The sequence below is a fragment of the Bos grunniens genome, chromosome 2 (assembly GCF_055505025.1).
Source record: "Bos grunniens cultivar Pamir isolate PY7600 chromosome 2, Bosgru_T2T1.0, whole genome shotgun sequence".
NCBI lineage: Eukaryota > Metazoa > Chordata > Mammalia > Artiodactyla > Bovidae > Bos > Bos grunniens.
The window spans coordinates 84,641,877-84,669,171 of NC_141166.1; the positions used below are offsets into that span (position 1 = coordinate 84,641,877).

General features: G+C 43.4%; 3 protein-coding genes across 5 annotated transcripts in view; 1 reads left to right on the plus strand and 2 right to left on the minus strand.

Annotated features, from left to right (window-relative positions):
* The window catches only part of ZEB2 (zinc finger E-box binding homeobox 2), a 130,848-nt gene extending 124,325 nt beyond the window's left edge, over positions 1 to 6,523 (minus strand). The window contains exons 1-2 of one of the 2 annotated variants that reach the window (XM_086351842.1): positions 6,407 to 6,523; positions 5,513 to 5,654 (exon numbers count right to left, since the gene is read on the minus strand). In XM_086351842.1, coding sequence (XP_086207968.1) covers positions 5,513 to 5,654; positions 6,407 to 6,412 — 148 coding nt within the window. In that variant the 5' untranslated portion in view covers positions 6,413 to 6,523. Of the gene's footprint in view, positions 1 to 5,512; positions 5,655 to 5,893; positions 6,028 to 6,406 lie in introns of those variants that run through there. The other variant, XM_086351832.1, reaches the window with a different exon arrangement.
* LOC147378290 (uncharacterized) lies at positions 6,404 to 9,494 on the plus strand. 2 transcript variants are annotated; one of them, XM_086351883.1, is made up of 4 exons: positions 6,404 to 6,529; positions 7,476 to 7,729; positions 8,222 to 8,372; positions 8,477 to 9,494. In XM_086351883.1, exons 2-4 carry the CDS (start codon positions 7,618 to 7,620, stop codon positions 8,526 to 8,528), a joined length of 315 nt encoding a protein of 104 aa, XP_086208009.1. In that variant the 5' UTR covers positions 6,404 to 6,529; positions 7,476 to 7,617; the 3' UTR covers positions 8,529 to 9,494. The 2 variants fall into 2 exon arrangements, with proteins under 2 accessions (XP_086208009.1, XP_086207998.1); XM_086351872.1 differs by lacking the exons at positions 6,404 to 6,529; positions 7,476 to 7,729 and adding an exon at positions 6,702 to 6,841.
* A 2,291-nt stretch (positions 9,495 to 11,785) lies between these two features.
* Positions 11,786 to 17,315, minus strand: LOC147378291 (uncharacterized). Its single transcript, XM_086351858.1, has 2 exons — positions 12,573 to 17,315; positions 11,786 to 12,068 (listed from the first exon to the last, which is right to left on the minus strand). Exons 1-2 carry the CDS (start codon positions 12,939 to 12,941, stop codon positions 11,811 to 11,813), a joined length of 627 nt encoding a protein of 208 aa, XP_086207984.1. The 5' UTR covers positions 12,942 to 17,315; the 3' UTR covers positions 11,786 to 11,810.
* Positions 17,316 to 27,295: the final 9,980 nt, after the last annotated feature.

Genomic DNA, 27,295 nt, shown 5'->3' on the forward strand with positions numbered 1-27,295 from the left:
TTCTGATTGCCAAAGAAAGAAAAGAAATAGGGAGGGGGAATAAGGCTGTATTTATTGGTTTTAAATCATCCTTCCCTCTGCTCTGAATTATTTTTTCTCAACCTTCACATCTTGGCTAAAAAGCATATTTGGGCTTATGTTAACATCTGCTCTTGTGGTGACATTTAATTCTGTATATTTTCAACTAGTGTTTCTGCATCACAGATTTTCCCCCTTTATCTCTTCGCTCTAAAAAGACAACCAAAGAGCAATCAAAAAGGTGTCTGACTTGGCCATTCAGACAATTGCCCCCTTGTGGGAATGCGGGAATGAATGGTACAGTGGACACCCCAGCACCATTGACGTTATAAACATGTAAATGAAACACATTAGGGCAGACAATCAATTGTCTGTGAGCATTGCAAACCTGCACTCCCTCTCTCTGTGACAGGCACAAAATAGTGTCTACCTTGGGAAGCCACGGTGCTGGAGAGGAAAAGGACAAAGCGTTCTCTTTCACACAGAAGAAAATGCACCTTAAAAGCCTTGGAAGAATGCAGATGACAAACACTGTTGTAAGGAAAAGACTCTCCCACATCTTGGAATAAACGCAGCACTGCTCAGAGAGCTAGCAACAGCCTCCTTTCCTACCTTCAGGGTAGACACACACATTTTTCCCAGGCAAAAGTCTTAATACGGCATTAGGGTCTTTGATAACCTCTTGGAATTTTCTTTACTTCGAGTAAATTAAGCAAGCAAGAAAGGAAGCATCTGAAACATATGACAGAGCAGTTTACTGGGGAATGTCAGTCTTGGCTTTAGTCATATTCCGAAATAAATGCTTAAAGACGTGAATGTATCTTTATGTGGCAACAGAGAAATAACATAAAGTTTCAAATCCTTACCCCACCCTTACCCTGGTGGAGAGTCACACTATGGATATTAGCAGGCTAGTGGCTATGTTATGAAGGAAGCCATGTTTCTATCCCCAATTGACTGAGTTTTTTCAAACGGAAATAAAACAAATAGATCAGTATAGATACATAACCCCCAGCCATGTGTGTGTGCAGCGTGACAAAACTTGCAGAAGCTCTTCATAGAGACAGAAGGATGGAGATGGATATCTGGGGCACACCCTCAGAGCTGGTACCTGCCACACAAACTGCTTCTGAGTGCTTTGCGAGTCAGCAAAACAACCTCCTCGGAACCTCATCAACTGTACCAGAAAGGTACTTGCACAAGGTTTCCACACTTGCAAGGAGCGCCAAGTCTGAACCGACTGCAATTCGAAGGAAACTTTCCTGCCTCAGAGTGTATTGAGGGGCTCTGGCTCACAGCTTCACCCCATCCCAACTTTACCTCTCTGAAAAGAGAGACGAGAGAGACAGGAGCCACATCCTGAAGAAGGGGCTTCTTGCGTTTCTTTTCCTTTTCATCTGAGCATCTCTGAAACGGGAACAACTTCTCTGCCCTCCACTGCCTCTCAGCATCACCACTAGCACTTCCACTCCCTTTCAGGAAGTGGTTAAGGGAGTGAGGGCTTATCTTAAACAGGGATCATCATTTCTGCTCATCTGATTGTTTCTCCTCTAGGATCTAAAGCCCTGAAAGCATCCAATTTTGTCCCTTTTCTTCCCCACTGAAAATCACTGGCCAAAGGTGTTTGTAAAAATCTTCCTCCATTCCACTACACAATGCCTAATGCTTTAGCTGAAACTTTGGAGAAAAATTAAATTTAACTTTTCTTTCTTTCTTCTGTTTCCTCTTCCCCACCACTCATAATTCAGTTTTCATTTAAAAGACAACTTCATTCCCTTTACTGAAACAAGCAGTTTCTGGGTTTGATTTTTATGAAAATGTGCCTGTATCTGTGTGATTTTTTCAGAGGCTGATGCTGGGAGGTGGTGGGCTTGGGAGGCAGGCCTATCTTCCTAGGCTCTGCAGGAGGCAGGAGGGTAGCCGGAGCATCCCCAGGAGCTCATGCCCAAATCGGGGTAAAGCAACAAACTTTGCAAGTTACCACCGGGCCGGGCCAATGGCAGGCAGCAGCCAGGCACCTCCTGCTCCCAAGCGCTCATTTCTGCCTCGAAGGCTGTGTGGAGATAGTGGGGTATAATCAGGGGACTGAAAAGGGGGGCTGGGTTTTCCCCCCTCCTCTCCAGCTTCAGTGAAAGTATTACAAAGTGAGTCAGGCGACTGAAGATCATCTGACTGAACTTTCTTGAAACCGACACACATTCTTGTCTTCGGGCAACTTGCTTTTTGCCTCCTTCTCCCTCACCCCTCTCCCCTTTCCCTCCTGCACATCTTATTTTCTGGGAAGAGATTTCATCCTTTCCATGTGGGGGAAAGGAGACTGTCCACTATGGATTAACTTGACGCTGGCAGTGTCTCTGCCAGGCATCTTGCTAGCTTGAGAATCTTGAAGGCTGGATTTTAGACTCTTGTTTCTCTCTTTGTACATTTGCTTTCCTCGAACTGCCTCCTTCTCCTTTGCTTTTTTAATAATCGCATACAGCACGGTCTTTTAACCCATGTTCTTGACCAGCCTTTCAAACACACACATACTGCTTTACACATTTTCTCTCTTTGTCGCCTTAGTCTATATACACACTGTTGACTTCATTAAAATTATATAAAGTGCCATTCTAGTTTCCTGGATGACCATCTCTCTCTCTCTCTTTTTCCTCATGCAGTTTCTACTTCTATGATTAGTATTGCCATTATTCCTTTCCAGGAATTTCTATATGATTTTGATAAGCATCATCATATTTAGTGTTATCAGCAAAGACACAAGCTCAAAAGTGACATCTTTCCCATGAATCCAGGAAAGAAGAAAAATCCACTCAGTTCAGATAAATCCTAGCAATTCCCAAAGGGAAAGGCACTGGATACGTACTTGATGAGAAAGGAAATGAAAAAAGAGGGGGAAAAACTCTTCTACCTGCTTCTCAAAAGCAAGACATTGCTCAGATTCAACCCAAAGCAAAACACTGACAAGTAACGAATTTACAGCGTGTTTTCCCACAGATTATTGGGAAATAATTATTGCTCTTAAGTGTGCAGGGTCTGGGCTAAATGCCTTTAAAATGTGCAATTCAACTTTCCACTTCACAGTGTTAGGGCTTCTCCCAAGTTTGTGGCTGGGAAGAGGGAAATGGGGTCCGTTACTGAACAACAAGCAGTGTCCATGGCTGAGTACCTCCCCCGGTACTCTGTTCCACCTGTGAAGCCCCCAGCAGACCTTCCCCACTGCCAATCCCCACCCCAGGGCTCTTAGGAAGCTTGGAGCATTCTGTTTTCCCAGACCTGGGCTCTGGTCTGACCTCACAGCCTGGACCAGGCTGGTCAACGGTGGCAAAATCCCGAAGGGGGTTGGAGGAGGCAGACAAGAAGAAACAAACATGCTAAATAGTCTCTCCTGCAAAAGAACACTTCTGGGAACCTTGTTTTAAATCTTATTCTCCTTTCTCTCTCTCTCTCTCAAAAAAATGACTGTTTAACATAAGAAAAAAAAAATAAGGCCTCCTTGACACAAAGCTTTTGTTACCCAGTTGATCAGCAAGCAATGTGCTTTAGATACTTGTAAGGGGGTGGGGGAGAGCCCCACAACAGACATTGATCTTAGAAAATCAATAACCAACATTTAATAAAAGGAACAGAGGAAACACAAGAGAGAAGAGGGGAACATTAGGTGTAATTTTAGTGTCTACTAAATTACCCAAAGATGGGGAAGGGGAGGTCTCCAGTGTAAGGACCACCTTAAATAATGCCAGACACTAGAGTGAAGAAAAAATTAAATTAAGAGAGAGGAAGAGACAGGGAGAAAGAGACTTAAAAAGAGGCAGCCTGAACCGGGTCTTGGGGAAGCAGCTTGGTATATATTATTGTACTTGTTTTTTTGTAATACTAAGCCAAGCAAATAGATCAAAGGCAGCACAAAGGGAAAAGGCAGGATAACATAACGAACAGTTTCTGACTAAAATTCCTCTATCACTCCCCCATATGGCTCGACACCTCCACCACAACAAGCAAAAGACACACACACACACACACACACGCACGCACACACGCGCGCACACATGAAACCTAGAGAGACAGAGACAGAGAGAAGCATCATTTGTCTCTAATCAAAATTCCCTCGTCTTTGTGTTTTCTGCTTCCAGCGCCCCTCACTGCGCCCCCAGCCGCCCCCTCCCGCGCCGCGCAGCTCGGGGGCAGAGCGGGGGCGCACAATTGTCTTCTCTGGAGGAAAGTTGTTCCAAGTGGGCCCCGGCGGTCCCCGCGAGGCGCGGGCTGGGTTCGCGGGAGACCGGAGGCCGGGGCCGGCGCCGCGTCCCCGCGTCCAGCTCGGGAGCGTCGACGCGGCCCCGTGCCGGGTGATCGGGCTGAGACCGAGGGGAGCGAGAAGTTTCCTTTCCCAGTCTGAGCTGGCGCTAGTTCGCTTGTTTGTTTTGGGGGGTTGGTTTTTCTTTTTCAACTCAGTATCCTCCGTCAGCTACCCCCCGGCACCCTCTCGGGTCCCTAGCTCTCTCCCCTCCCCCAGGCGCCTTCTGCGCTCTTGCCAATCACTTTTCTCTTTTATTCCCACGATTTTGTTTGGGGGTAATACCTAGGGGGTCTGTCTCTCTCGCGCGCGCTCTCTTCCTCTCTCCCGCTCTCATTCTGCCTTCCTTGACTCTTTCTAAGATGGACCTACAGAGCTGTCACACCTTTGATCCCCCACCTCTGCTCTGCGTGTCCCCCTTGTACCCCCATCTCCTTCCTCCTTCTCGACTCAGCCTGGATAACGGACTCCTCCTGACCATGTCGAAACTGCCCAGAAAAGTCTCCCCGCGCTCCGGGACTCCGCCAGCCCCCGGCGTGGGGCCAGAGCCCGCTGGAGAGGAACCACCCGCCCCCGCGCCCGCACGGACCCCGCGCGGGGCCGGCCGAGACCCTCCCACCCCGGGGCCCCGGCGCGCCTGGCCCGCCCGGCCCCGCTGCCCGCGGACCGTTACTTGGCGTGCGGAGAGGCGGCCGGGCGACTCCGGCAAGAAACTTTCAGCCTGGCGGAGGCACAGCCCCGGGGCCCCTCTCCCGCCCTCGCAGTCCCTCTGCCACCCCCGCCCCCACCCCGGAATCCTGCGCGACCCGGCGCCCAGGCCCCCCGCCCTGCCCTCGCCGGACGCTCCCGCAGCCCGGCCGGGGAGCCGGCGGGCCGGGCGCTCACGGAGCGGGAGGCGGAGGCGGAGGGAGGGCGGAGGCGGGGGCGCAGGGGGCGGCAGAGGTGGGGGTACTGGGCCCCGGCCGGACCCCAGCGCTCGGAGCCCCCCGGCGCCCGACGCTCACTTTGCCCGGCACTTCCCTAACTCCCCACTGTCCAGTCGCCGCGCGCGCCGGGCTCCGGCGCCGGCCGCGGAGGGAGGCTCGCCCGCGAGCCCTGGGCGCCGCCGCCGCCGCCGCCTCGGTTCCTTTTCCCTCTCCCCCTCCTTCTTCCCGGGTCTGGAGCCGCAGAGTGGCCCGGAAAAGTTTGGTTCGGGCCGCTTCTTACCGTTTTTCCTCCTGGGATTGGCTTGTTTGCGTCTCTTGCACCGGGGGCCATCCGCCATGATCGGCTGCTTCATTGATAAGAGCGGATCAGATGGCAGTTCGCATGGACTCGGCGCCCTGCTTCGGCAGCACGCAGGCTCGATCTAGCAACCAAACACAGCGACAATGTGGGCATCGCCCGCGCCCATTGAAACGCGCGCGGGCCGCCCAGGGGAGCCGGGCCAGGGCCCGGGCGAGCACCCATCCGCGCCCCCCAACGCCAAAGCGAAACTTCGGCGGCCCCCTCCCCGCCCCCCGCCCCCAGCCTTGGCCCCGAGGCGCTTTGTGTTTGTTACTGTTTGGTGTGTTGCACCCGCGAGGGGATCAGAGAGACAAGAATTACATCTTCAAAATGAGTCATAACTCCTGACCGTATGAGGGAATGCACACGGCGGTACAGTAAGGCTGCTTGACTCAAGGCTAGGCGGACCCTTTCCTCCGAAAAGTCCTCAGCCCGGCTCGGCAACTTGGGGTGAGGCGAAGCTTTCTTTAGCTCTCATCTTGTCTCACCACCCCCCACCCCATTCCTCAGAGGAAGCAAACAAACAAACAAACAAACAAACAACGCGAAACAACCCCCGATGAAGCACACTCGGGCAAATTGATAATAGTAATTATAGGAAGCCCACTCGCCCCGCGTCCCATCCCCTCCCCTTTCGCAGTTTATCGAGACACTGTCTCTTCCTCCCCCCCCACACCCCCGCCCCCAAATTAGGATTTCCCGTTTCACGCCGCAATAAGAAATATAATTATAAGCCTCTTTGGACACTGTCCCTCCCCGCCCCCCCCCCCACCCCGCCGCCACCTTCTCCACTTTGACAATATTTACTTAAGTATTTCCCCCCACCTCACTCACACACATGCTCCCCCACACTGGTTCCCTTAAATAGTTGCAGTATAAAATTGTTTTTTTCCCCTCAAGAAAGGAAAGAGAAAGTCCAACCGCTACGACAGTACTTTTCAGCTCTACTGAATGATCGTATCCTTTCTGGCTTCGAAACTTTTGTACCTAAAAATCGAGAGAGGCGCTGCATTTTTTCAGCTGAAACTGTCAAAACTTGGAGAAGGGGAACCTCGGAGGCAGGCAGGAGAGGAGGAGAATCCCGAAACTCGATGGAGGTTGGGAAGATGCTGTGCCTCGAGGATTAGTTTAAACAGGGGGCTATAAAAGATGTAACAGATGCAAACTGTAACACAAGGGCCATTAACCCTTTCTCTGCCGAGTACACTCGGTCCCCACGCCCCGCACCTATTGTCTCCTGTGCTAGAAGCTTTGCGGAAAACCTGGAAAGTGAGTATCAGTTTCCACACATTTGCTGAGAGGGGTAAGGGGTGGGGGGTGGGGGCAGAGAGAAGGGGAAGTAGATGATTTAGAAAGCACCTTGAATTTAACCTGGGCATAGTGGCAGCCTTTTAAGTTTGACACATTTTGTCATGTCTTGGCTGTCCTGTGGATTTGAAATTGTTGGGAAAAATCCTGAAATACAGATATGGACACACAAGTGTCTGGGATGAAACAGCTGGCCTGTCTGTATTCCTGCTGAGACTTACGCACGATTGCATATAAATACATGTTTAATAAAGTAAGCTGCTAGTTTTATGAGCATGTGTGTGTGAGGGACAGACAGGGCATTTGTGCTGTAAACTTTATCTTTGCCTGTTATTTCTAACTCTGGAGTTAGTAATCTTACCTTCATCATTATAGGGGGAGCATATAAAATATGTAAGTAGGTGGGAGACACACATATTCATGTTAACCGGGATCACCCCTGTTCCTGGGAACTCCTGCTATCTCGACTTTTCAGTGCCAAAGTATGGAATGGGATATTTGAGTGTATGTATCTTCTGCCTCTATATGACTTTGCCATTGGAAATACAATTTCAAAAGTTATCCTTAATTTAAAACCCTACCATCCTGACGGCAGTTTTCTTCCCAGCTGTAGTGAGGCCCCCCCCCCACTTTGGTAAACGACTCAAGTTCCATGAGGACTTTCACTTCTTTATTTATCATCACAGAAGTGAGGTGTTACTTCACATACACACACACACAAAGAATGAAATAAAGAAATGAAACTCGCTAAGCAGACAAAAACAGGCAACTTTCTACTTAGAAAACAGCCTTCTTCGGTGGGAAAGGTTGGACTGCCATATCAAAGAGAAAGACTTGCTCCCGAATTTGGTAGGTTTGTATCCGTCAAGTTTTGTAATTATTAACAGGTATTTGCCAAGTTTTAATTGCTGAATATAATGAATTGGAACTAGAGTGAAAATAAAGCAAAATCTCTCCCCTCGAAGAGTTTTTATTCCAACCATACAGTTCTCAATAAAACTTTTCCAAGGCTGGGTAGTAAAAGGCACCTTTGGTTACCTGAATGGACAGGTACGGGGCAAATTATTTGGGGGAGGAAAAAAAGGGGAGAAAAAGAAGGAGAGAGACACAGGGAGTGCGAGAAAAACCGAAGAAGTCACTCTTGGGAAAAGCTTGCCATAAAGGAGCTAAACCCACCTGAAATTCCTACCCACAGACACTCCTTCTCACTTTAGACTCACATCCCCACTTAAAAGGAGAAAATCATAAAAGGAAGGTGGAGGGGGTGACCATGCCAAAAAGGAATAAAAAGAGAGAAAAGGGGAAAAAAAAAAAAACCTACCTGCGAAGTCTTGTTTGTAGTTTTGGCCAGAAATGGTGAGAAGAAAAAGCATGAAGAAGCCGCGAAGTGTGGGGGAGAAAAAGGTGGAAGCGAAGAAACAGCTCCCGGAGCAAACTGTACAAAACCTCGCCAAGAGTGTCTGGAGGCAGGACCGTTATTCCTGCGGAGCAGGTTAGAACTGATCTCTTTCGGCCACTCCAGGAAACACAAACCTGGGGACGGACTGACGTGTTACGCCTCTTCTAATGACATTTTTTTCTTTTTCTTTTCTGTAGGAGAGAGAGAGACCCTGAAACACGCGCCACCTATCTTTGTGGGGAGGGATAATTGAAGCGCCCTGAGCGTGAGCATCATGTGAAAACGTGATCGCCAAGTTTCTCTCTGGGAAAGGATCTGGGATAGATTATACCTTGAAGTCTCCGCAAACGCTTTAGTGGAAGAAATGAAATTCCACCTCCCTCCCTTCCTCTCTCCCTCCCTCTCGCCTCCTTCCCTCCCTCCCTCTTTTCTCCACGCCCCCCCTCCCCCCCCTACTCCCACCCCCCCGTCAAGCCTTTGGCATCATTATCCTCATCACTAAATCCTACAGAGTACAGGGCGGAAAACGGTGCACACCATTCACAGAACTGGAGAACTCTAAGGGGCGAAAGTTAAAGGGAAAGATCCCGGTTCCTCAATCCACATCGCCTCTTCTTATACAGATATCTCTAATAACCAGATTTGAGATGCACATTAAGTTGTGTGGATTTCTCAGCACGGTTTCTGGAACTAAATTTTTTGCCTTTTCTCGTATTATTATTATTATTATTATTTTCTTTCAAGATGCCGGAGCCAGAGGGGGAAAATTGCTGTATGTGAGCTGCATTTTAGGGCATGTGTGTTGGGGTGTGTGTATGTGATGAATTTCTGGATTGGATCCCAATACTAAAAAGTGGTTTGGCATTTTTAAAAAGGGTCTCTAAGTAAATTAACATAGAGCGCTCAGTTGACCGATCTCTGAATCTCTCTACATCTCAAGGAGACCTCACTACAAAGTGAGGGAGTGTGTGGAGGGAGGCAGGAGGAAAAGGAGAAAGGCCATAGAGGAATTTAGCAGGGAAGGAAGAGCACGATATTAAACGGCATGGGGTCTAAGTTTTGGAGTATATATTTTTTGATATTGCAATTAAAGTAAAATTAAAAAGAAAAGACTCCACCTTTGCTCTGAAGGGATTGGTTATGTAAATATGGAAGGGATTTCCTGGAGAATACAGCTTTCTACTGTATGGTTAATTAAATAATCACTCAAAAGCTTCCAACGTGACGCTTCTGTCGTAATCCAATCAGGTTACATAGGTCCTAAACAAGAAAGATATTTTCCACATCTGGAAGTCAGCAATTTAGCAAGTACTGCACATTATTAACCAATTCAGAGCCTACTTCCCAGGGGAATTTTTTTTGAAGTTTAAGTGTTCTTAACCAATGCTCTGCTGTTTTGTTAATCAAAAAGCTGGTTTACACTGCACATAATTGGAACTAATATAGAAGTAAATAAAGACAGCCAAATTTGAGGATGCTGAGCACAGGCATTTATCGGAAAAGGAAGAAATCTCTTAGCCTCCAGTGGTTCAGGCTCAATTTCTTAAAGAACTGTGAGGCTTTTTTTTTTTTTTTTTCCAAGAGTGAAAGTGCCTGAGAACCTCAGAGCACAAATAAACTTTCAGTCCCACAGTCTTTGGACTTCTCTGCAAAGGTAAAGGTGGAGGTGTCAAGAGGACTGAAGGATAGATAGCCTCATGCCATTTTTTTTCCTGCTTTAATATTGTTAATATGTTACAGCCCCCTGTTTTCAGTCTGATGAAATCTGAAACAAATAACACCCTGATCCAACACTAGACTTTTACTCACATTAAGATAAACTGCTTTGAACTGTACTTTGAATGTGTGCCTAAAGCAAGACTTTGAATGCAAGAGTCACTGGCAATTGCACTCAAGAGGAGGGAAAAGCCACCACTTGGTTTGCCACATCCACACTCCCAGAGGTGCAGAGCTTTGTATTTTGTATGTTTATTGGGGAGGGGGCAATAGCCACCCAGCAAGACCACAACCAATACTTACTTTAGGATGTGAGGAAGTAAATTTTCACAGTTGATTACAGACTCACCTCTTTGCTACCTTAAGCATTTATTACAATGAGAATCATCTCCCCCACCCCACTCAGATAATTTACTTATAGAGGAGCATTGGAGATCACCAGCCTAAAATTTAATAATAAAAAAAGAAAATTAAAGATTTCCAGCATGGGCCAGGCACATTCTCAGTTTTATGCTTTACATTTCTTTAATATCCCTATCTCTATAAATATATGACTTATCAAGTTTCTCCTCCGAGATTTACTTCTATTATTAATATCCTTTTTTAAAATTCCCACTTTTTTATTTAAAAAAAAAATCGAGTCTAGCTTTCTCTAGAAGTTTGCTTTTCAGCGTTTCCTCTTCCATTTCCAGGATAAAGGTGTTCCTGGCATGGAGTAATTCCAGGTAAGACTCCACCTGAGGACCCCAGGTAGCCATTGGAGCTTACAGCCCAGACATACATACACTCGGTGGTAAACCTCAGGTCAAAGAATCCAATCAAACGGCTAACAAATCACTTGTCTTTATTATGTATATTAATGTCAGGTTACTTAAGATCTGACTTAAAAAAAGTATTTCCATTAAAAACAGCTAATCATCTGATTACTCTGGGTTCAGTAATTGTTCGAGTGGCAGGAGACAGCCCCAACACTTAGCACTGGTAGTTCCGACGTGCAAGTATTTGAATTGGGGTAAAAAAAGCAATCTTTCAGGTTCCCATCAAGGTGGATAGTTGGACGGTGGCACGCGAAGCGTCCCCACGAGGGGTGAGCGCGCCGGTGGGTTGCCCTCCTCCCCTGCCTGGCACGCCCCCGACACTCCCCTCCCTATTTGACCAAGAGAGTTCCCACAACAGCAGAGGCGGTGGGATCGGAGGAAGCCGGGATATAAATATGTTCCGAACACTCCCTTAGTCCGAAGGCCAGGTCGGGGACAATGGTGATCGTGGGATCAGCGGGATGCTGGAGCGCAGGACGCAGGGAAAAGTCGAGAGAGGACTAGGAGCTACTAGCTTTCGGCTCCTCACACAGCAAAGCAAGTCCTGCAGATGAATCGCTCCTTCCCCGGCTTTCTTCCCCATTAATAATCTATTTCGAGATTAGCGCAGACCAAGGGGATTAAAACAACAGATACATGCAAATGTGAAATAATATTGCAGTGGACATGGACGAGAGAAAAATAATTCTTTAGGGTTTCTTTGAGTAAAACAAACTGCCTCCCTCAGAATTCCCTCCATCCAGGCAGCTTGTGAAGATGCACTTTTGTTTTCCAATTCCCTCCAGCCAGGACCTGGTGCCTGTCCCCCCATTCACCTCTCAGTCTGTCAATTTCCTTAACTCTCACAGCCGCTCCCCTTTTCTCCCCTGCCCCCAGCTCCCCTCGTCGGCCCAGATGCCCGAAGAGATACAATGTTTCTGCCCCTGAACACATAGGCTGTAGCAGGAATTCGAATTTGGCCATAGCTAATGATTTTTTTTTTTAAAGCAAATTCTGTTTATTTTGTACCATGTGTTGAAAAAAAAAGGAACCTATTCTCTTTTTGAAACGGAATTGATCTTTCATCCAGAGGAATTATTTCGACCGTGCCGTTACACAGGAGGTGGGCAACTTCTTTTAGAGTTGCAAGGAAAGGGTGATAAGGGGGACCCCTGCAATGAGGTGTGTTGAGGGGGTGGGGGGCGGCAGGGGTCCAAGCCAAGTCAAACGGTTTTCTCACGTGCGAACTCGCAATCCAATCCATTCGGAGTTGAGCCTAGGATAGGAGGGGAAAGTCTATTAAAAAAAAAAAAAAATCAGGAGCATCCCTCTGAGAAGCCTTTTCAAACAAAATCAAAACAGGACCAGAGAATCTCAGACCGTCTCTAACATCCCTGCTGCGAGGCCCGCGGGCTCTGGAATCTCGCACGTCACCTGGCCCCAGCAGGGCGGCCAGCTGAGTGGTTCATTTTTATTTTTTTATTTTTTGAAGTTAAGGCTGAATCTCGGCTTCAGTGCTTTTTTTGCCAGCGTCTCCATTGACAGGAACCAGCAAACTTCAGGACTCAAATAAGCGTCTTAATTTATTGATGCAAAACAGGTCTGCTGGTCGCCCCCAGTTCTCCGCGCTCTCGGTCCCCCACACCCCCAGCTTCGGTCCCTTCATTTGATCTCAGGGTAAGGCCCCCGCAGTACAGGCGGAGGAGCACGTGGGAGGGGGGTTCGGCCCCCGCCCGCCCAGGAACCCCGCGACCCCCGCCCCGCGGCCGGGTCAGCTGACCTGGCTCGCTGGCCGGCTCCCCGCCCGCCGCCTTGTTTCCGGTCCCCGGGGTCCGCTAGCTGCGCACGGAGCGGGAGCGGCGGCGGCCGGGAGGTGATGCTGGGGGCTGATTACCATGAGAAAGGCTGTGCCTGGAAAAGCCTCCTCCACGCGACTGTCAATCTCTCTAAGGGGTGGGAGGGGGGACGGAAAGGGCCCTGTAGGAGTCACCAGAAAACTTGGAGTAAGTTGGATGCGACGCAGGCCCGAGGAGGTGGCTTTCGCCTCAACTTGGAAGGCTGTGGCGTTAAGGGCGCGGACGCCAGCAGCCTCGCCTGGGAATTGAAAAACCCCTAGTCCTTTCTTCCCTTCTTTCCTCTCTCTTGCCATCCTTTCAGCCCTCCCTGCCCTTTATCCTTGTTTTCTTGAAATTCTTTCCCAATTGCATTTCCTACATTATCCTTTCTATCTCCCTTTTGCAATCCCTTGTTTTGTTTCTTAAGATCTCCTCTCTCGCTCTGATTCTTTTCTGCCTCCTTTATGTGTCCAGATTTATCATTTCGTTTTGAAAACACAGTGTTTCATATGTAATTAATCTACCAGCAGGAGGTCAGGGACACCCTGACTAAAATAACTCCCTGGGTCATCACAGAACAAGTTCCCCAGGTGTCAGTGAAAAGTAAAATAATATTAGTAATAAAATAAATATAAATCTATATCTTGGTAATCATAATGGTTCCTTATCCTAAATTACCATATCAGCTCAAATTGACTTCTTTTTTTCTTAAAAGATAGAATCTTCCTGGAAGAAAAATGAATAATACTTGATATAGGGCAATTCTTTAGCTTTAAAGCAATGTGAAAAAAATTTCTCATTTATAGTGATATTTTAGCAGTGCTTAACAGACTTCAGAAATTACAATAGGTAATTTAAAGAAACTTAAGCTGTGCTTTTTCTTTTAATGACTGTTTGGAAAGTGTAAAAAAATTCTAAAGCACCCCTGCCTTTCAGGAATATTGATCAGTTCAGAGAAAAACATCATGTCCTGTATTTTGTACAGGCTAAGCAAATTCACAACTTCAGTTGTTGGGTTGTTTCCTTGGCCAGTTGCCCTATTGCCTAGCAAGTGCGTGAACATGGAGTTGTGTCTGTCATGAATGTGGCTCTGGTTTTAGTTTTACTTATTTTTTTCCCCTGTCTTTCATTCATTTTGAGTATGTTGTTCTCCTATTAAAATTCAGTTTGCACTTGTTTGCAATTTGTTTACTTTGTTGGATTTTTAAAACTTGTTAGTAGTCAATTGAACATGTATATTAAACCCTTTTTAGGCCAACAAAAATAAAGATGCGTTAGAAAGATGCCTTTTATGCTTCATAATTATTAATTGACATTTTATGATGAATAATTAATCATTTGAATAATTTTGGTATCTCTGATCTGAACACATATTTGCATATCTAATGCTTGATTTTAACTGTGTGTTTTTAAAAAAATTCATTCTCTCAGGACGAAGAAACAAAATAACATTTTAATGTAAAATTTCTCTTCAACACTTGTAAAAGTTTTTTTTATTGAGTTGTACTATTCTTTCTAGATATCCATAAAACTTCTTGACACTTTGTAAATCATTAATGTAGCAATCATATACAAACATGTGACAGACTGCAATTAATTAGGAAAAACAATACCCTATGTAAAATCAAGTCACTCTCCTCCCCAAAGGAAGAGATGTGCACTAATTATGCACCATTTTTTCTTACTGGAATTTGGTTATTGAACTTTTTGGTTATGTCTATTTACACAAGTCAAAAGTAGAAATTGAGTGATAAATAATTCATATATGAATTTAAGATTTTTTTTATTTTTACTTAGTAACATATGGGTTGATTTGAAATTATTTTAAAATGATCAAGCAAGCCTATCCATGATATTTTTATACCCTGTGTCAATTGAAGTTCAAAGAAGCTATTTTGAGTACTAACCCTGCATGTTAACCTGTGTGATAACTGGCAAGCTACTAGAAATGTATATTCTTGTGGGTACACTAATAATGTCTGTCCTTCTGAGTTTTATTAAGAATTAAAGTATTGTCTGAAATGTCACTATAGTGTAACTTTATTATCACAATGAAAAGATTGAAAAAATAACATGGAACATACAGATCAGTTAAGACAATTAATTTTGACTGGTAAAAACAACTATTTCCCTTTTAGTATCATTCGTCATTTTTCTGTTGAGAAATGAGTGCTGTGTTATTAAAGTGAAGAAATAAGATGAAAAGCATCATCGAATTTTTGGGTGGTTTACAGTTCTTTAGACCTCTTCAGAAAATGTAAAGCCACAGACATGAAGATAGTATTTTTTATTCTGTTGCTTAAGGAGTTAATTTATTGTGTTCAATATGATCATAATTTGTTTATAAATATCAGATTTCTTTTAGTGAGAATGTATGAACTTGAAGTTTCTCATGTTCTTTAGTAACGTATTGTCTTTGACTGTAAGGGTTAAATATGTAGAAGCTCAGAAGCAGTCTTGAGTAAGACTTCTGAGAAAAAAAAGGGCAAACTTACAAATTTGGAGACCAGGAATTTGGCTGTCAGAGCACTGTTTGTCGTAAGATCATTCATAATGAACTGAGCATTTCCTTTTGGAATTGTAGTTATCCTGAGGTTTGTGCTAATTCTAAATACCTATAGTGGGGGAGAAAATCAGTTTACTAATGGAAAATGAAATTCATTAGTCTCTTAAACAAATAATAGACCAGATTTTCTTTTTGACGCATAAGCTGAAAAATCAATGTAAATGCTAAAGGGAAAAAACTACTGTGATATTTAATCCAATACTGACTTCTTGTTTTCCTTAAGATTCCACAAAACACTTAAAGGGTCCCTTAATTGTTTCCTTTCTCAAAGGATCCATTCCATGCTTCTTTCACATCAAAACTACCAAAAGGGCCATTTGGACATCAGCCTAGGGACTTAGAGTGACCAGTACCTTTTTCTTGTTTTCCTTTGGAAAGGAAAATGGGACCAGAAACTATTTGCACCTACAGATTGTTTAGTGACCTGGAAATAACTTCATGATGCTTTGTGATCTTCTTTAATAGTCCTTGTTCTATTGAAAGGTCAAATTAAAGTCTTTTTTGTTAGTTCTAATTTTGCACTGTTCTAAAAGTGTTTTTTTTCTTTTTGCAGTCATGTTTCAGGTACTTAAATACAACAACCTTACTCTGAAAAATTATTCTCTATGTGATAATCACAGCTATGAAATGATAATAGCCAAGAGAGGAACTTGCTTTCCTAGCCTACCCTTTTCTAGTTGTAGATGTGACCTAGGGGAAATTAGTGACTTTCTCTAGAATTCAAGTGTCTGATTCTTCATGGGCCTTTAAATCTGCCAGACTCATCCGTCTGGCAGACACCACAGACGGTGACATCCAATGTCTTCTCACCTTTAGCAGATGTCCTTCTGAGCCTCTTGTGTCCACCCATTCTGCATATTGCATTGTGACCTTTTCCAGACCTAATGACTTGCTTAGTGCTTGTTTTTCCATGTGTGGCTTATTTTGCCATTTGGATCTAACACCTAGGCTCATTTTTCCAGTTATAGTATTGGTGCAGGTAGAATGGTTTTTCTGGCTTTGTTGTCTCCGGTTTCCCAGACAAAGTATCTTTCCTATTTCTGTCTTCTCACCAGGACCCTTGAGTTAGGTATGCTCCTGTGAACAATTTCCTGCTAGTTTACACTGGTTCTAGGCCTGGCCCAAGCACAGGACAAGTTAGTGATGAGGAGACATCATGATACAAGTACATCTGGGAATTGTTTTTATTTCTTATGTAATTTTTAAATTGCTTGTTGACTGAGAACTGAATCTCAAAGATTCCTTGTATTCTTCTCAATTACAGTATATTGTAGTGGCAAAGATACAGGCTTTGAAATTAGATCAACTGGATTTGACTCCCTGCTTTGTGAGTACTAATTGTGTATTGAGGATGAGATATTAAGCCCCTGTGAACCTCATTTTTTAAATGAGCAGAAGAGGACTTAAATTTAAGCTGGCTGTGGTGGAAAAATATGACAATAAATGTACAGTGTCTGATACAGGGTAGGCATATCAATAAATAGAAATTCCCTCTCATGAATTATCTGAAAAATATATGAAGTTAAATTATAGAAAAACCAGAGTGAATGTAGCATATATTTTGGGTGATACTTATTTCATAATTTTAAATGATTTTATTGCCATTTATTTATTTTAATTACTTTATGATTTTATTAGGAATTATTTAACTGGTTCCTGCATTTTATAGAAATCAGTGCTTACTGAGAACAATTGGAAAAGTAATGTGGAATTTCTCAACTTCTAGTGGAAAGGGTGGAGTGCTCATGATTCTAAGCATCATAGTTCTAACCTCTGAGATGAATAAATGTCCTTTACCATTTGATTATGCATTTCACACTTCTGTTTACAATTGTAAGAACAAATATTTTTTCCGTGCAATTCTCCCTATATGATCTGACATGAGAGGAAGCCCTCTTGCAGCTTTGTGTGGCCAAGAAATGTCAAAGATCACTCATTCAAGGTAAAAAGAAGCTCTTAGCACTGTTCAAGGCTCTGTACTCACTCTTAATGCAGACTTCTCAAGTTTGAAGGAACTAGGAATGGAGTAGAAGGGAAGGTATAGTATTGAGAAAGTTTGCATCCAGTATCTTCTTCCCACCCCCTAGCTGAGTGCCGAAACATCTGCTTAAAAAAGGAAAAAAAGAAGTAAGAATACATATATATATGTATGTATGTATATGTATCTAAAGACATTGCTTCACTCTGCTGCCTGCAAATTCAGGAGTAGGGTTGTGTCAGCAGGCCCTGGCAGGATCTATTGTGTATGTGACTTTTCTACCCTATGCCCTAGAAAGGAGAGTGTCAGGGGAGGACCGGGCTGTGGACACAGGGAGCATATTGTTCCAATGGTTCTGCTACAGTGCAAAGCAGGATTCTTTTTTTTCCTCTTTGGAACTAACTTTGCTACACAGGCAAAAAAAAATCTATTCCTATTAGGTTTTTCCTTGGCCATTGTGGAACCATAAGTATGGCTCCTGTGGCAAGGGGATAATTTTTCTGGACTGAGGGAAGCTGGATTACCTATTGTTCTTGGCACATGGCTAGCACCCTTCTAGACATGAGGGACAGAACTAAGCTGAAAGTTCACAGAAAAGGCTATGCCTTTTAAAACAAGGACAGAAAGTTAAAACCTCGTTCTTCTAAAGTTTAGTTGATGTATCTGCTGTGCATTTGAAATTTCATTTAAAAAAAATCTGCATGATCCTGAGTTATATTACTTCCCTGGTGGCTCAGACGGTAAAGCGTCTGCCTAGAAGGAAATGGCAACCCACTCCAATAGTCTTGCCTGGAAAAATCCCATGGACGGAGAAGCGTGGTAGGCTACAGTCCATGGGGTTGCAAAGAGTCGGACACGACTGAGCCACTTCACTTTCACTTTCACCATCATTTAGCCTGTGTATGAGATATTGAAAAATTATTTACAATAATTTGCTATAGTGCATTCTGTAGAGATGATCTCTACTGAAGTTTTGCTTCTGTTGGTAAGGATTCTTGTGTAATTGTGTAGTTCAAGGCTAGGTGAAATATGCTTGCAAATGTCATTTGAAATCACATGGACTTTGAATGTGGGGGCAAAGTAATACCTTTTTTTTTTTTTACAATATTAAAGCAAAGTACTGTCATTTGGAAATTTTTAAACCATTGCTTCATTTGGGATCTCTAAATAGTAATTTATTTGACAAAGTAAGTGATCTCTCACCAATGTATCTTTCCCAATCCCCTGGAATAGTGCCTATTATATAGGAAATATTTGTTGCTGCTTGTGCCATTCATTAAGAAGCTTTAAGGGATGTAAACTGATCTCCCTGGTGGCTCAGCAGTAATGAATCTGACTGCAATACAGGAGATGCACGATACTCAAGATCGATACCTGGGTTGGGAAGATCCCCTGGAGCAGGGCATGGCAACCCACTCCAATATTCTTGTCTGGAGAATCCCATGGACAGAGAAGCCTGACGGGTTATAGTCCGTAGGGTCACAAAGAGTCGACAGGACTGAGCAAGCACGCACAAGCTGATCTACTTTACACTTTTAAGAACTGAGATAAAAATGAGGGTTGTGGGAATTCCCTGACAGTCCAGTAGTTAGTACTCTGAGCTTTCACTGCTGAGGGCAAGGTTTCAGTCCCTCGTCAGGGAACTAAGATCCTCTAAGTCAAAATGCGTGGCTTAAAAGAAAAGAGGATGGGTGAGCCTCGTATGGAACGCTTAGACACACGCAACCTCCTTTCGTCAAATTATGTACCATATTACATTATATTAATGTAACACAAACTGTTTTATTCCCTTTCTTGTGCATCAGTTTACACATTCTAAAAAAAAAAATGAAGGAATGAATGTATAATTGTGTGTATATATTTGTCTTTCTCTTTAAATGGCTCTGATGAATCTTTTCATGATTTATTTCTAAGTAAATATATTAAAGCTTATTTTTAAGTAAATATATTAAAGCTTAATAAGAGGTTTTCTCAGAAAAGGGAAAGAAATAATAAAGAGAAAATGGAGTAAACTGGTTAAAGTATGGTTTGCTTCAGAAGGTAAGTGTGTAATGGTAATTTAAGATAAATGATCAAATCACCTTGTAATATCACACAGCAGGTAAATAGAGAAAACAGAGAAGATGGGGAGTTTTGTTTCTCCTTTATTTTTCCACTCAGTGTGGCTTGTGGGATCTAGTTCCCCCGACCAGAAATTGGAGTCAGGCCCTCAGCAGTGAAAGGGTAGAGTCCTAACCACTGGGCCACCAGGGAATTCCCTCTTCTTCCTTAAATGGACAGGCTCCATCAGCCAGTGGGAGCTTTTTCCTGCCAGCAGCTTCATTTTCATGTAGACCGGTAACTGGTTGCCCAAAGATATTGAGGCAAAGTATTAAGTCCTGTTTATAATACTTTCTCCCTTCCCTTCTCTGTTCTTTTTTCTGCTTCAAATCCTATTTCTTACTCAGGGCCCTCACTGCTTCATATCTTTATTTCAATGCGTTTTATTCAGAAAAAAAGTCTATCTTTTAAAGATAGACTTCTTCATAACCTTCAACATTCATCAGTTCAGTTCAGTCCCTCAGTTGTGTCCGACTCTTTTCGACCCCACTCCCTGTCCATCACCAATTCCCAGAGCCTACTCAAACTCATGTCCATCGTGTCAGTGATGCCATTCAACAATCTCATACTCTGTCATCCCTTTCTCCTCCCTCCTTCAATCTTTCCCAGCATCAGGGTCTTTTCCAATGAGTCAGTTCTTCGCATCAGATGGCCAAAGTATTGGAGCTTCGGCTTCAGCATCAATCCTTGCAATGAATATTCAGGACTGATTTCCTTTGGGATGGACTGGTTGGATCTCCTTGCTGTCCAAGGGACTCTCAAGAGTCTTCTCCAACACCACCGTTCAAAAGCATCAATTCTTCAGTGCTCAGCTTTCTTTATAGTGCAACTCTCACATCCATACATGACCACTGGAAAAACCATAGCTTTGACTAGACGGACTTTTGTTGGTAAAGTAATGTCTCTACTTTTTAATATGCTATCTAAGTTGGTCATAGCTTTTCTTCCAAGGAGCAAGTGTCTTTTAATTTCATGGCTGCAGTCAACATCTGCAGTGTCAACAGGCATAGGTATTAAATAATAAGATATGACCTTACGTTTTGATATTTCCACTGTGCTGCAGAAAATTTCCTGCTGGAAACAGAATGTTTATGTGAAATGTGTTATGAGGAAGGACAGTTCAATACTATTGCTGTCTGCTCATTGCCTAGCATAGAGCCTGAAACATGAGATGCACTGAGCAATGAATGCCTGTTGGATGAATGAATGCATGCAAGCATGAATGCCGTATAAAAAAGCCAGACTTAAAACAACAGATGCCATTTGTTCTGCATGGCAAATAAGAATTAAAAGGCATTAATGTAGGTGCAAAAGTCACTGTGGTCACAAACAGGGTTTTGATACTGTTTTTGAGTTCTGACTGTAATATTTTACTTCCAAAATGAAATACCTAAATCATTTACCAAGCAATAGAGATATAACAGTCCCACAGTCACTCACTTGCAAAGGAAATTTTCAATACAAATAAAGTCATACATATTTATACTAGGGTAATTCAAAATAACTTCCTCACATAAGCACTGCTACGTTCAAATAAAATCTTGCCAACACTTCTGAGTGCATTGCTTTAAAAAAATGCTCCCTGTAGCGTCCGAACTATTTAAAAATCTTGCCAGCTTCTTCAACATACATCAGTTATCTCTTTTCAAATCACTGACAAGAATTTAAAAACTGCTTCATCAGAACAACTGTTACCCTTTCTCATACTCTAGTGAGAACCTGATCTTCTAAAAAGGACCACATTTACAGCTTCTTTTGAAATTTTGAACCATTTGGCTATGTTTTTGCTACATTTTCTTTTCCTGATTTAATTACTGGGGACATTTGCATGAAAACAGGAGGATAGTGACATAAGATTTGTGTCTTATGAGTTCATTTGTTTCTGATGCTTATTCTCCACCTGAGATCAGTATCTGTTTTATTACAACTGAAAAGCCAGGGGCTAGATTGGAAAAGATGAAGATGTTGCTGGAAATGAACTGAAGTTCAGAAATAGGGACTTGGGAGCTAAGGGATTGGTGGGTTATACAATAATTGATTTTCTTCTATTTTTTTTTTTTTTAACCATCAGTTAACATGTCAGTGACACATGCTGTTCCATTGAAAAGATCAGAAAACTGGGGAACTGCACAGAACTGGTAGGTTGATACTTCCCTAAGAAAATGCCCTGGCAGTCATAGGGGTTGAGAGGCATCACAGAAAACAGTGAAGGAGCTGAGACTAGGTCATGTGTGAACTCTAGAGAGGGCCACTGAAAGTTGTGAAGGTAGTAAAGCAAAACGCCCCACTTCTTTCCTATAGCTTTGGATAAAATTGAGAATCTAAGAAGCTGGGTTATGTTAATCCTGCCTGTCTCCAGGGTTTGAGTACCCTAGTGTGAGAAGCACAGTGCATGCGTGCATGCATGCAAAGTCACTTCAGTCGTGTCTGATTCTGTGCAACCCCATGGACTGTAGCCTGCCAGGCTCCTCTGTCCATGGGATTCTCCAGGCAAGAATACTGGTGTGGGTTGCTGTGTCCTCCTCCAGGGGATCTTCCTGACCCAGGGATTGAACCCATGTCTCCTGGTCATTCCTTTATGTCTTCTTTCAACTGGAATAAGACCTCCATCAGGTCAGGGACACTATCATTTTTGACTTAATACTCCATGATGGGTTGAATGTTGTGTCCCCCCCCAAATTAATCTGTTAAAGTCTTAACTCAAAGTGTGATGGTAATTGGAAGGGGGACCTTTGGGAGGAAACTAGGTTTAGATGAGGTCATGAGGGTGGAGTACCCATGATAAGATTAGTATTCTTAAAAGAAGAGGAACACAGAGGTCATGCTCTCTCCTTGGGTACACTGAGGAAGGGTTATATGAGCACTCAGCAAGAAGGTGGCTGTTCACAAGCCAGGAAGCCAGTTTCCACCAGGTACTGAATCTGCTGGCACCTTGATCTCAGACTTCTCAGCTTTCAAAATAAAAGCTATTGTCCAAGCCACCCAGTCTAGGGCATTTTGTTATAACAGCCTCAGCTAAGTATCCCCAACTGTTATTATCTGGCATATAGAGGACACTGAGAAATACTTTTTAAACTGAATATGAATGTCATGGTACAAGCTAATTTTTATTACTGGCCAAAGAACTCCAAGCACATGCATATTCTACTGATAATATGTTTAGCCACAAGAAGGTCTTCTGTGCTTCATATTGCTGCTGCTGCTGCTGCTGAGTTGCTTCAGTTGTGTCCGACTCTGTGCGACCCCATAGACGGCAGCCCACCAGGCTCCCCTGTCCCTGGGATTCTCCAGGCAAGAACACTGGAGTGGGTTGCCATTTCCTTCTTCAATGCATGAAAGTGAAAAGTGAAAGGGAAGTCGCTCAGTCGTGTCCGACTCTGCGACCTCATGGACTGCAGCCCACCAGGCTCCTCCGTCCATGGGATTTTCCAGGCAAGAGTGCTGGAGTGGGGTGCCATTGCCTTCTCCGTGCTTCATATTAAGGGAGACCAAAAAGTTGGAAATGACTCATTGCATTTTTTAATAACTTGCATTTAATTGAAATATGCACTAGCAAAAATATTAAAATAACAAGATATTTCCCATGTAAACATTTTCAAATTTCAAAGTTTTTACATATGCACTATTTCATTTGATTCTTTCAAGGTGGGCAAATATTTTTATGTCTCCAGTTTGGAAAAGCAGGAAATCAAGAGTTTGATGGTGTAAGGCAAAATAATCAAACTTATTTTGGAAGTCCTAAGTATGTTTCAGATATAGAAACATCTTTGGAAACTGACAAAGGGCAAATCTTGTTATTCTTATGTGACAGATGAGGAAATAGGGTGTTGAAAAGACTGGCTCAGAGTCACACAGTGAAAGTGAAATTTGCTCAGTCGTGTCCGACTCTTTGCAACCCCATGGACTGTATAGTCCCTGGAATTCTCCAGGCAAGAATACTGGAGTGGGTAGCCTTTTCCTTCTCCAGGGGATTTTCCCAGCCCAGGGATTGACCCAGGTCTTCTGCATTGCAGGCGGATTCTTTACCAGCTGAACCACAAGGGAAGCCCGAGAATACTGGAGTGGGTAGCCTATCCCTTCTCCAGCAGATCTTTCCGACCCAGGAATTGAACCGGGGTCTCCTGCATTGCAGGTGGATTCTTTACCAACTGAGATATGAGGGGAGTCACACAGGACAACTGTCAAAGTAGAAATTGAACTCAGTGTTCTCTGGCTCAGTTTGGTCCCAATACATACATGTATATATCAGACGGTAAAGAATCTGCCTGCAGTGCAGGAAAACTGGGTTTGATCTCTGAGTCGGGAAGATCCCCTGGAGAAGGCAATTGCTACCCGCTCCAGTATTCTTGCTTAGAAAATTCCACGGACAGAGGAGCCTGGCCGGCTCCATGGGGTCACAACAATTCAGACACGACTGAGTGACTAACACTAACATTTTTACACACATATATGTAGACATGTGCTTCCCATGTGGCGCTAGAGGTAAAGAATCTGCTTGCCAATGCAGGAGACAGAAGAGAAGCGAGTTCAGTTCCTGGGTCGGGAAGATCCCCTGCAGGAGGGCATGGTAGCCCACTCCAGTATTCTTGCCTGGAGAATCCCATGGACAGTGGAACCTGGTGGGCTACAGTCAGAAGGGTCGCAAAGAGTCAGACATGACTGAAGTGACTTAGCACACATGCATATGTAGGTGTATTAGAAAGGAAGCCTTGGTTTTTACAGAGTGTTCTGAAGAAATTTTTCCCCCTCTTTTCCATAACTGGTCTGTTATTTGTCTTTAGCTCATTAAGAGACCAAATCATAAACAGAGTCGTTCAAGAGAGTAGTTTGGAAGTGAAATTGGAAAATTAATTGGGTTTATTTGGGATAGGAGAGTAAGGGTAGCACAAATCATATAGAGACTGAACATTTAAAAAATAGTTTGCTCCTTTTGCCACAAGTCATAAAATTCTTAATATTAAGTAAACATAACGAAATTATCTGAATATATGTTCCCTACAATTTTCCAGAATTTTTTTCTGACAAATGTGAGTTCCAAGTATATTTCTTAGAGTTCTTTTGCTTCCAGTAAGAGGCTGTCTTTCACTTCTCTTCACTCAGGATTTCATAAAGCAAATTTAGCAGATATTCTTTTTGAACAGAGAATTCACAGAAGTTAAACTGGTAGATAAAAACATATTAGTTGATATATTTGTGCTTTATAATATAATGTAGGTATGAAATAATGTAATGTCTATCTAATGCATCAGTATTATCAGCCAACTAATACATTCAAACATGTGATGGAGCCCCTCATTTCCTAAGCTAATGGATTGCTTGAAAATTACATACATGTATCATATGTGTATTCATTGCAAGTTTCTTATTAATTCCTACTATGTGCTGGGCACCATGCTAGAAACAAGGATACAACAGTGAGCAAGAAAAACCTAATTCTTGCAGGCTGGCGGGGAGGACAGGATGTATGTGATGAATGCTATTGGGAGTATAGAAGGCAGGCCCATCTAGCCAAATGATAGCTACAGAATAAAGTGAAGGCGAGAGTAGATCTTCCTAATGCACAAAAGGTCAGGTCTTCAAAATCCATCAGCCACCACCGAAATTAGTTTAAATCACCTGTAATATGTTTTAACCCTTCCAGGCTGTGCTGAAGACATCTTGGGACCTCAGAGCAGGCAGAGAAGGAGAAGAGAGGAATCCTAGAGTCAGAGCTTGGGGGGTGGGGGAGTGGCCAATGTCCCAAGGACAATAGCTAAAGGAGTTTGGTGTCCAAAACTCTCAAAAGACTGACCTCAGAATCAGGGCTTCATTCTGGTGAAGTGGTATCCTTTTTGCCAAGTATGAGGCAGTGTGTCTTCCATTCTTGGGTTCTGCTTTGGTTCTAATTGGACCCACATCTGACCTATGCTGGGTCTCGTGGATAAGCTCTAGCCCCTGACAGGAGGACATTTGCAATGGCTAGACAGGTTATCAGGGGAGTGACCTCAAACTGGTGACCAGACCAGGACACTTGTTCTAGGAGAGAACCAAATACAAGAGCACATCAGAAGGAACCAGGGGCTGCTTCTTATGGGAGCTTAAGGGGCCTTAGGCGGCCTAGATTCTCTCTAGGGGTCAGGCTGCTCCTTATGGAAGCTTTATGGGGTTTTAGGGGGCCTAGATTCTCCCTAGGGGTCAGGCCCTATGCAATAGTCTCCCTCTGTCTTTCCTCATGGCACCCCACTCCAGTACTCTTGCCTGGAAAATCCCATGGACAGAGGAGCCTGGTGGGCTGCAATCCATGGGGTCGTGAAGAGTCGGACATGACTGAACGGTTTCACTTTCACTTTTCACTTTCATGCATTGGAGAAGGAAATGGCAACCCACTCCGGTGTTCTTGCCTGGAGAATCCCAGGGATGGGGGAGCCTGGTGGGCTGCCGTCTATGGGGTCGCACAGAGTTGGACACGACTGAAGCGACTTAGCAGCAGCAGCTCTTTCCTTAATGCTCTCTTTCTGCCACCACTGCCCCTCTCTCCATCAGCTATTTGTTTATATCCCAGTACTACCTGTTATGGGGGACTTCTCAGGTGGCTCAGTGGTAAAGAATCAGCCTGCTGATGCAGGAGATGCAGGAGACATGGATTTGATCCCTAAGTTGGGATGGCATCCTGGAGTAGGGAATGGCAACCAGCTCCAGTGTTCTTGCCTGGAGAATCCCATGGACAGTGGAGCCTGGTGAGCTACAGTCCATGGGGTTGCAAAGGGTCAGACATGGCTGAGCCTGCGCCCACGTACTACCTGTCATTTTCAAATATTGACTAAGACTTCTGTTTGCAGCAACAACAGTTAATAGCTTTTGAATGTGGATTTGGCTTTTCTTAGAAGGATATTATTTTTAGTAATTGTCAGTTGGCTAGAATATAGGTAAGGCTTTGGGTTTTTGCTTCAAAAACTGTGATGCTCAAAGTTTAAAGAGTACAAACAGATAGCATCAATATTTTTGATTGATGTGTTGACTTTAGTGGTTGTACATTTTTTTACCTAAAAGAGAAAAAGGATAACAAAACTATAAAGAAATCTTTAATTAGTGAAGATATGAATTTGTTTCCTTAAGCATCTTTACTCTTGAGATAACTAAGTGGCACACACATATACTGTTACCAGGTAATGGATTAGGTCTTGAGAAATGGACCCAAATATACATGAGCTCATCATTGTTTATATTTTTGCTCAATTTTATTTAAAAAAAATCACATGTATACCTGTGGCGGATTCATTTTAATATTTGGCAAAACTAATACAATTATGTAAAGTTTAAAAGTAAAATAAAATTTCAAAAAATCACATTAAAGTTGAGCTTTATTTTCTATTTGAATATAAGTTCATTCTTTTACTTCTAACTTAACTACCTACCAACTTGGGCAAGGGATTTTGGGTTTAAATTCTTTAACTTCAAGTTTAATTTCTTTGGGCCTTAGTTTGTCAATACGTCTATAAATATCAGATAATACCACCAAGATAATAGGATAATGATTTAGAGCAAACAAGACTGTGAGGATCCAAATGCTTGTTAATTGCAAAGCGCTAATCAGGTGTTTGGTATTTATATTCAGATGCAAGTTATGCTCATGCCGTATACATTAAAATGTGAATGCATTCAAAACTCCACCAGTTCCTGAGGCAAGAAATGTGAAATGGCAATGACTAAAAGGGTCAGAGAAACTCTTGGCTTCTAACCAATCCTGTACAAAATCTTTCCTAACCACATATTTTAAAAGATGAGGAAAGATAAAGGAATGAAGAGAAACTGCCCTTTTCCCCTAACCCTTAAAGCATTTTTTCTTCCCAAGAAACTCTGTTATAAAAGCTTGAACCTAACTCAGTACTAAAGGTGGCCATTCAGAGAACTGTTTAGAATGTTGTATTAATGAAAGTGAGGTGCCATGAACATGTGCTCATATCAGACAGAGGTGGACATGATCAGAACAAGCTTGTTCACAAAGCCCTTCCCTCTCCTTGGCCATGAGTCATAAAAATCTCATG

Coding starts and splice junctions, on each gene's coding strand:
- LOC147378290 (XM_086351872.1), top strand. CDS start 6,731: ATGCAAACTGTAACACAAGGGCCATTAACCCTTTCTCTGCCGAGTACA. Junction 6,842..8,221: donor CTTTGCGGAAAACCTGGAAA/GTGAGTATCAGT, acceptor TCTTGTTTGTAG/TTTTGGCCAGAAATGGTGAG. Junction 8,373..8,476: donor CCGTTATTCCTGCGGAGCAG/GTTAGAACTGAT, acceptor TCTTTTCTGTAG/GAGAGAGAGAGACCCTGAAA.
- LOC147378291 (XM_086351858.1), bottom strand. CDS start 12,941: ATGGCAAGAGAGAGGAAAGAAGGGAAGAAAGGACTAGGGGTTTTTCAA. Junction 12,069..12,572: donor GGAGCCGGCCAGCGAGCCAG/GTCAGCTGACCC, acceptor CTCCTATCCTAG/GCTCAACTCCGAATGGATTG.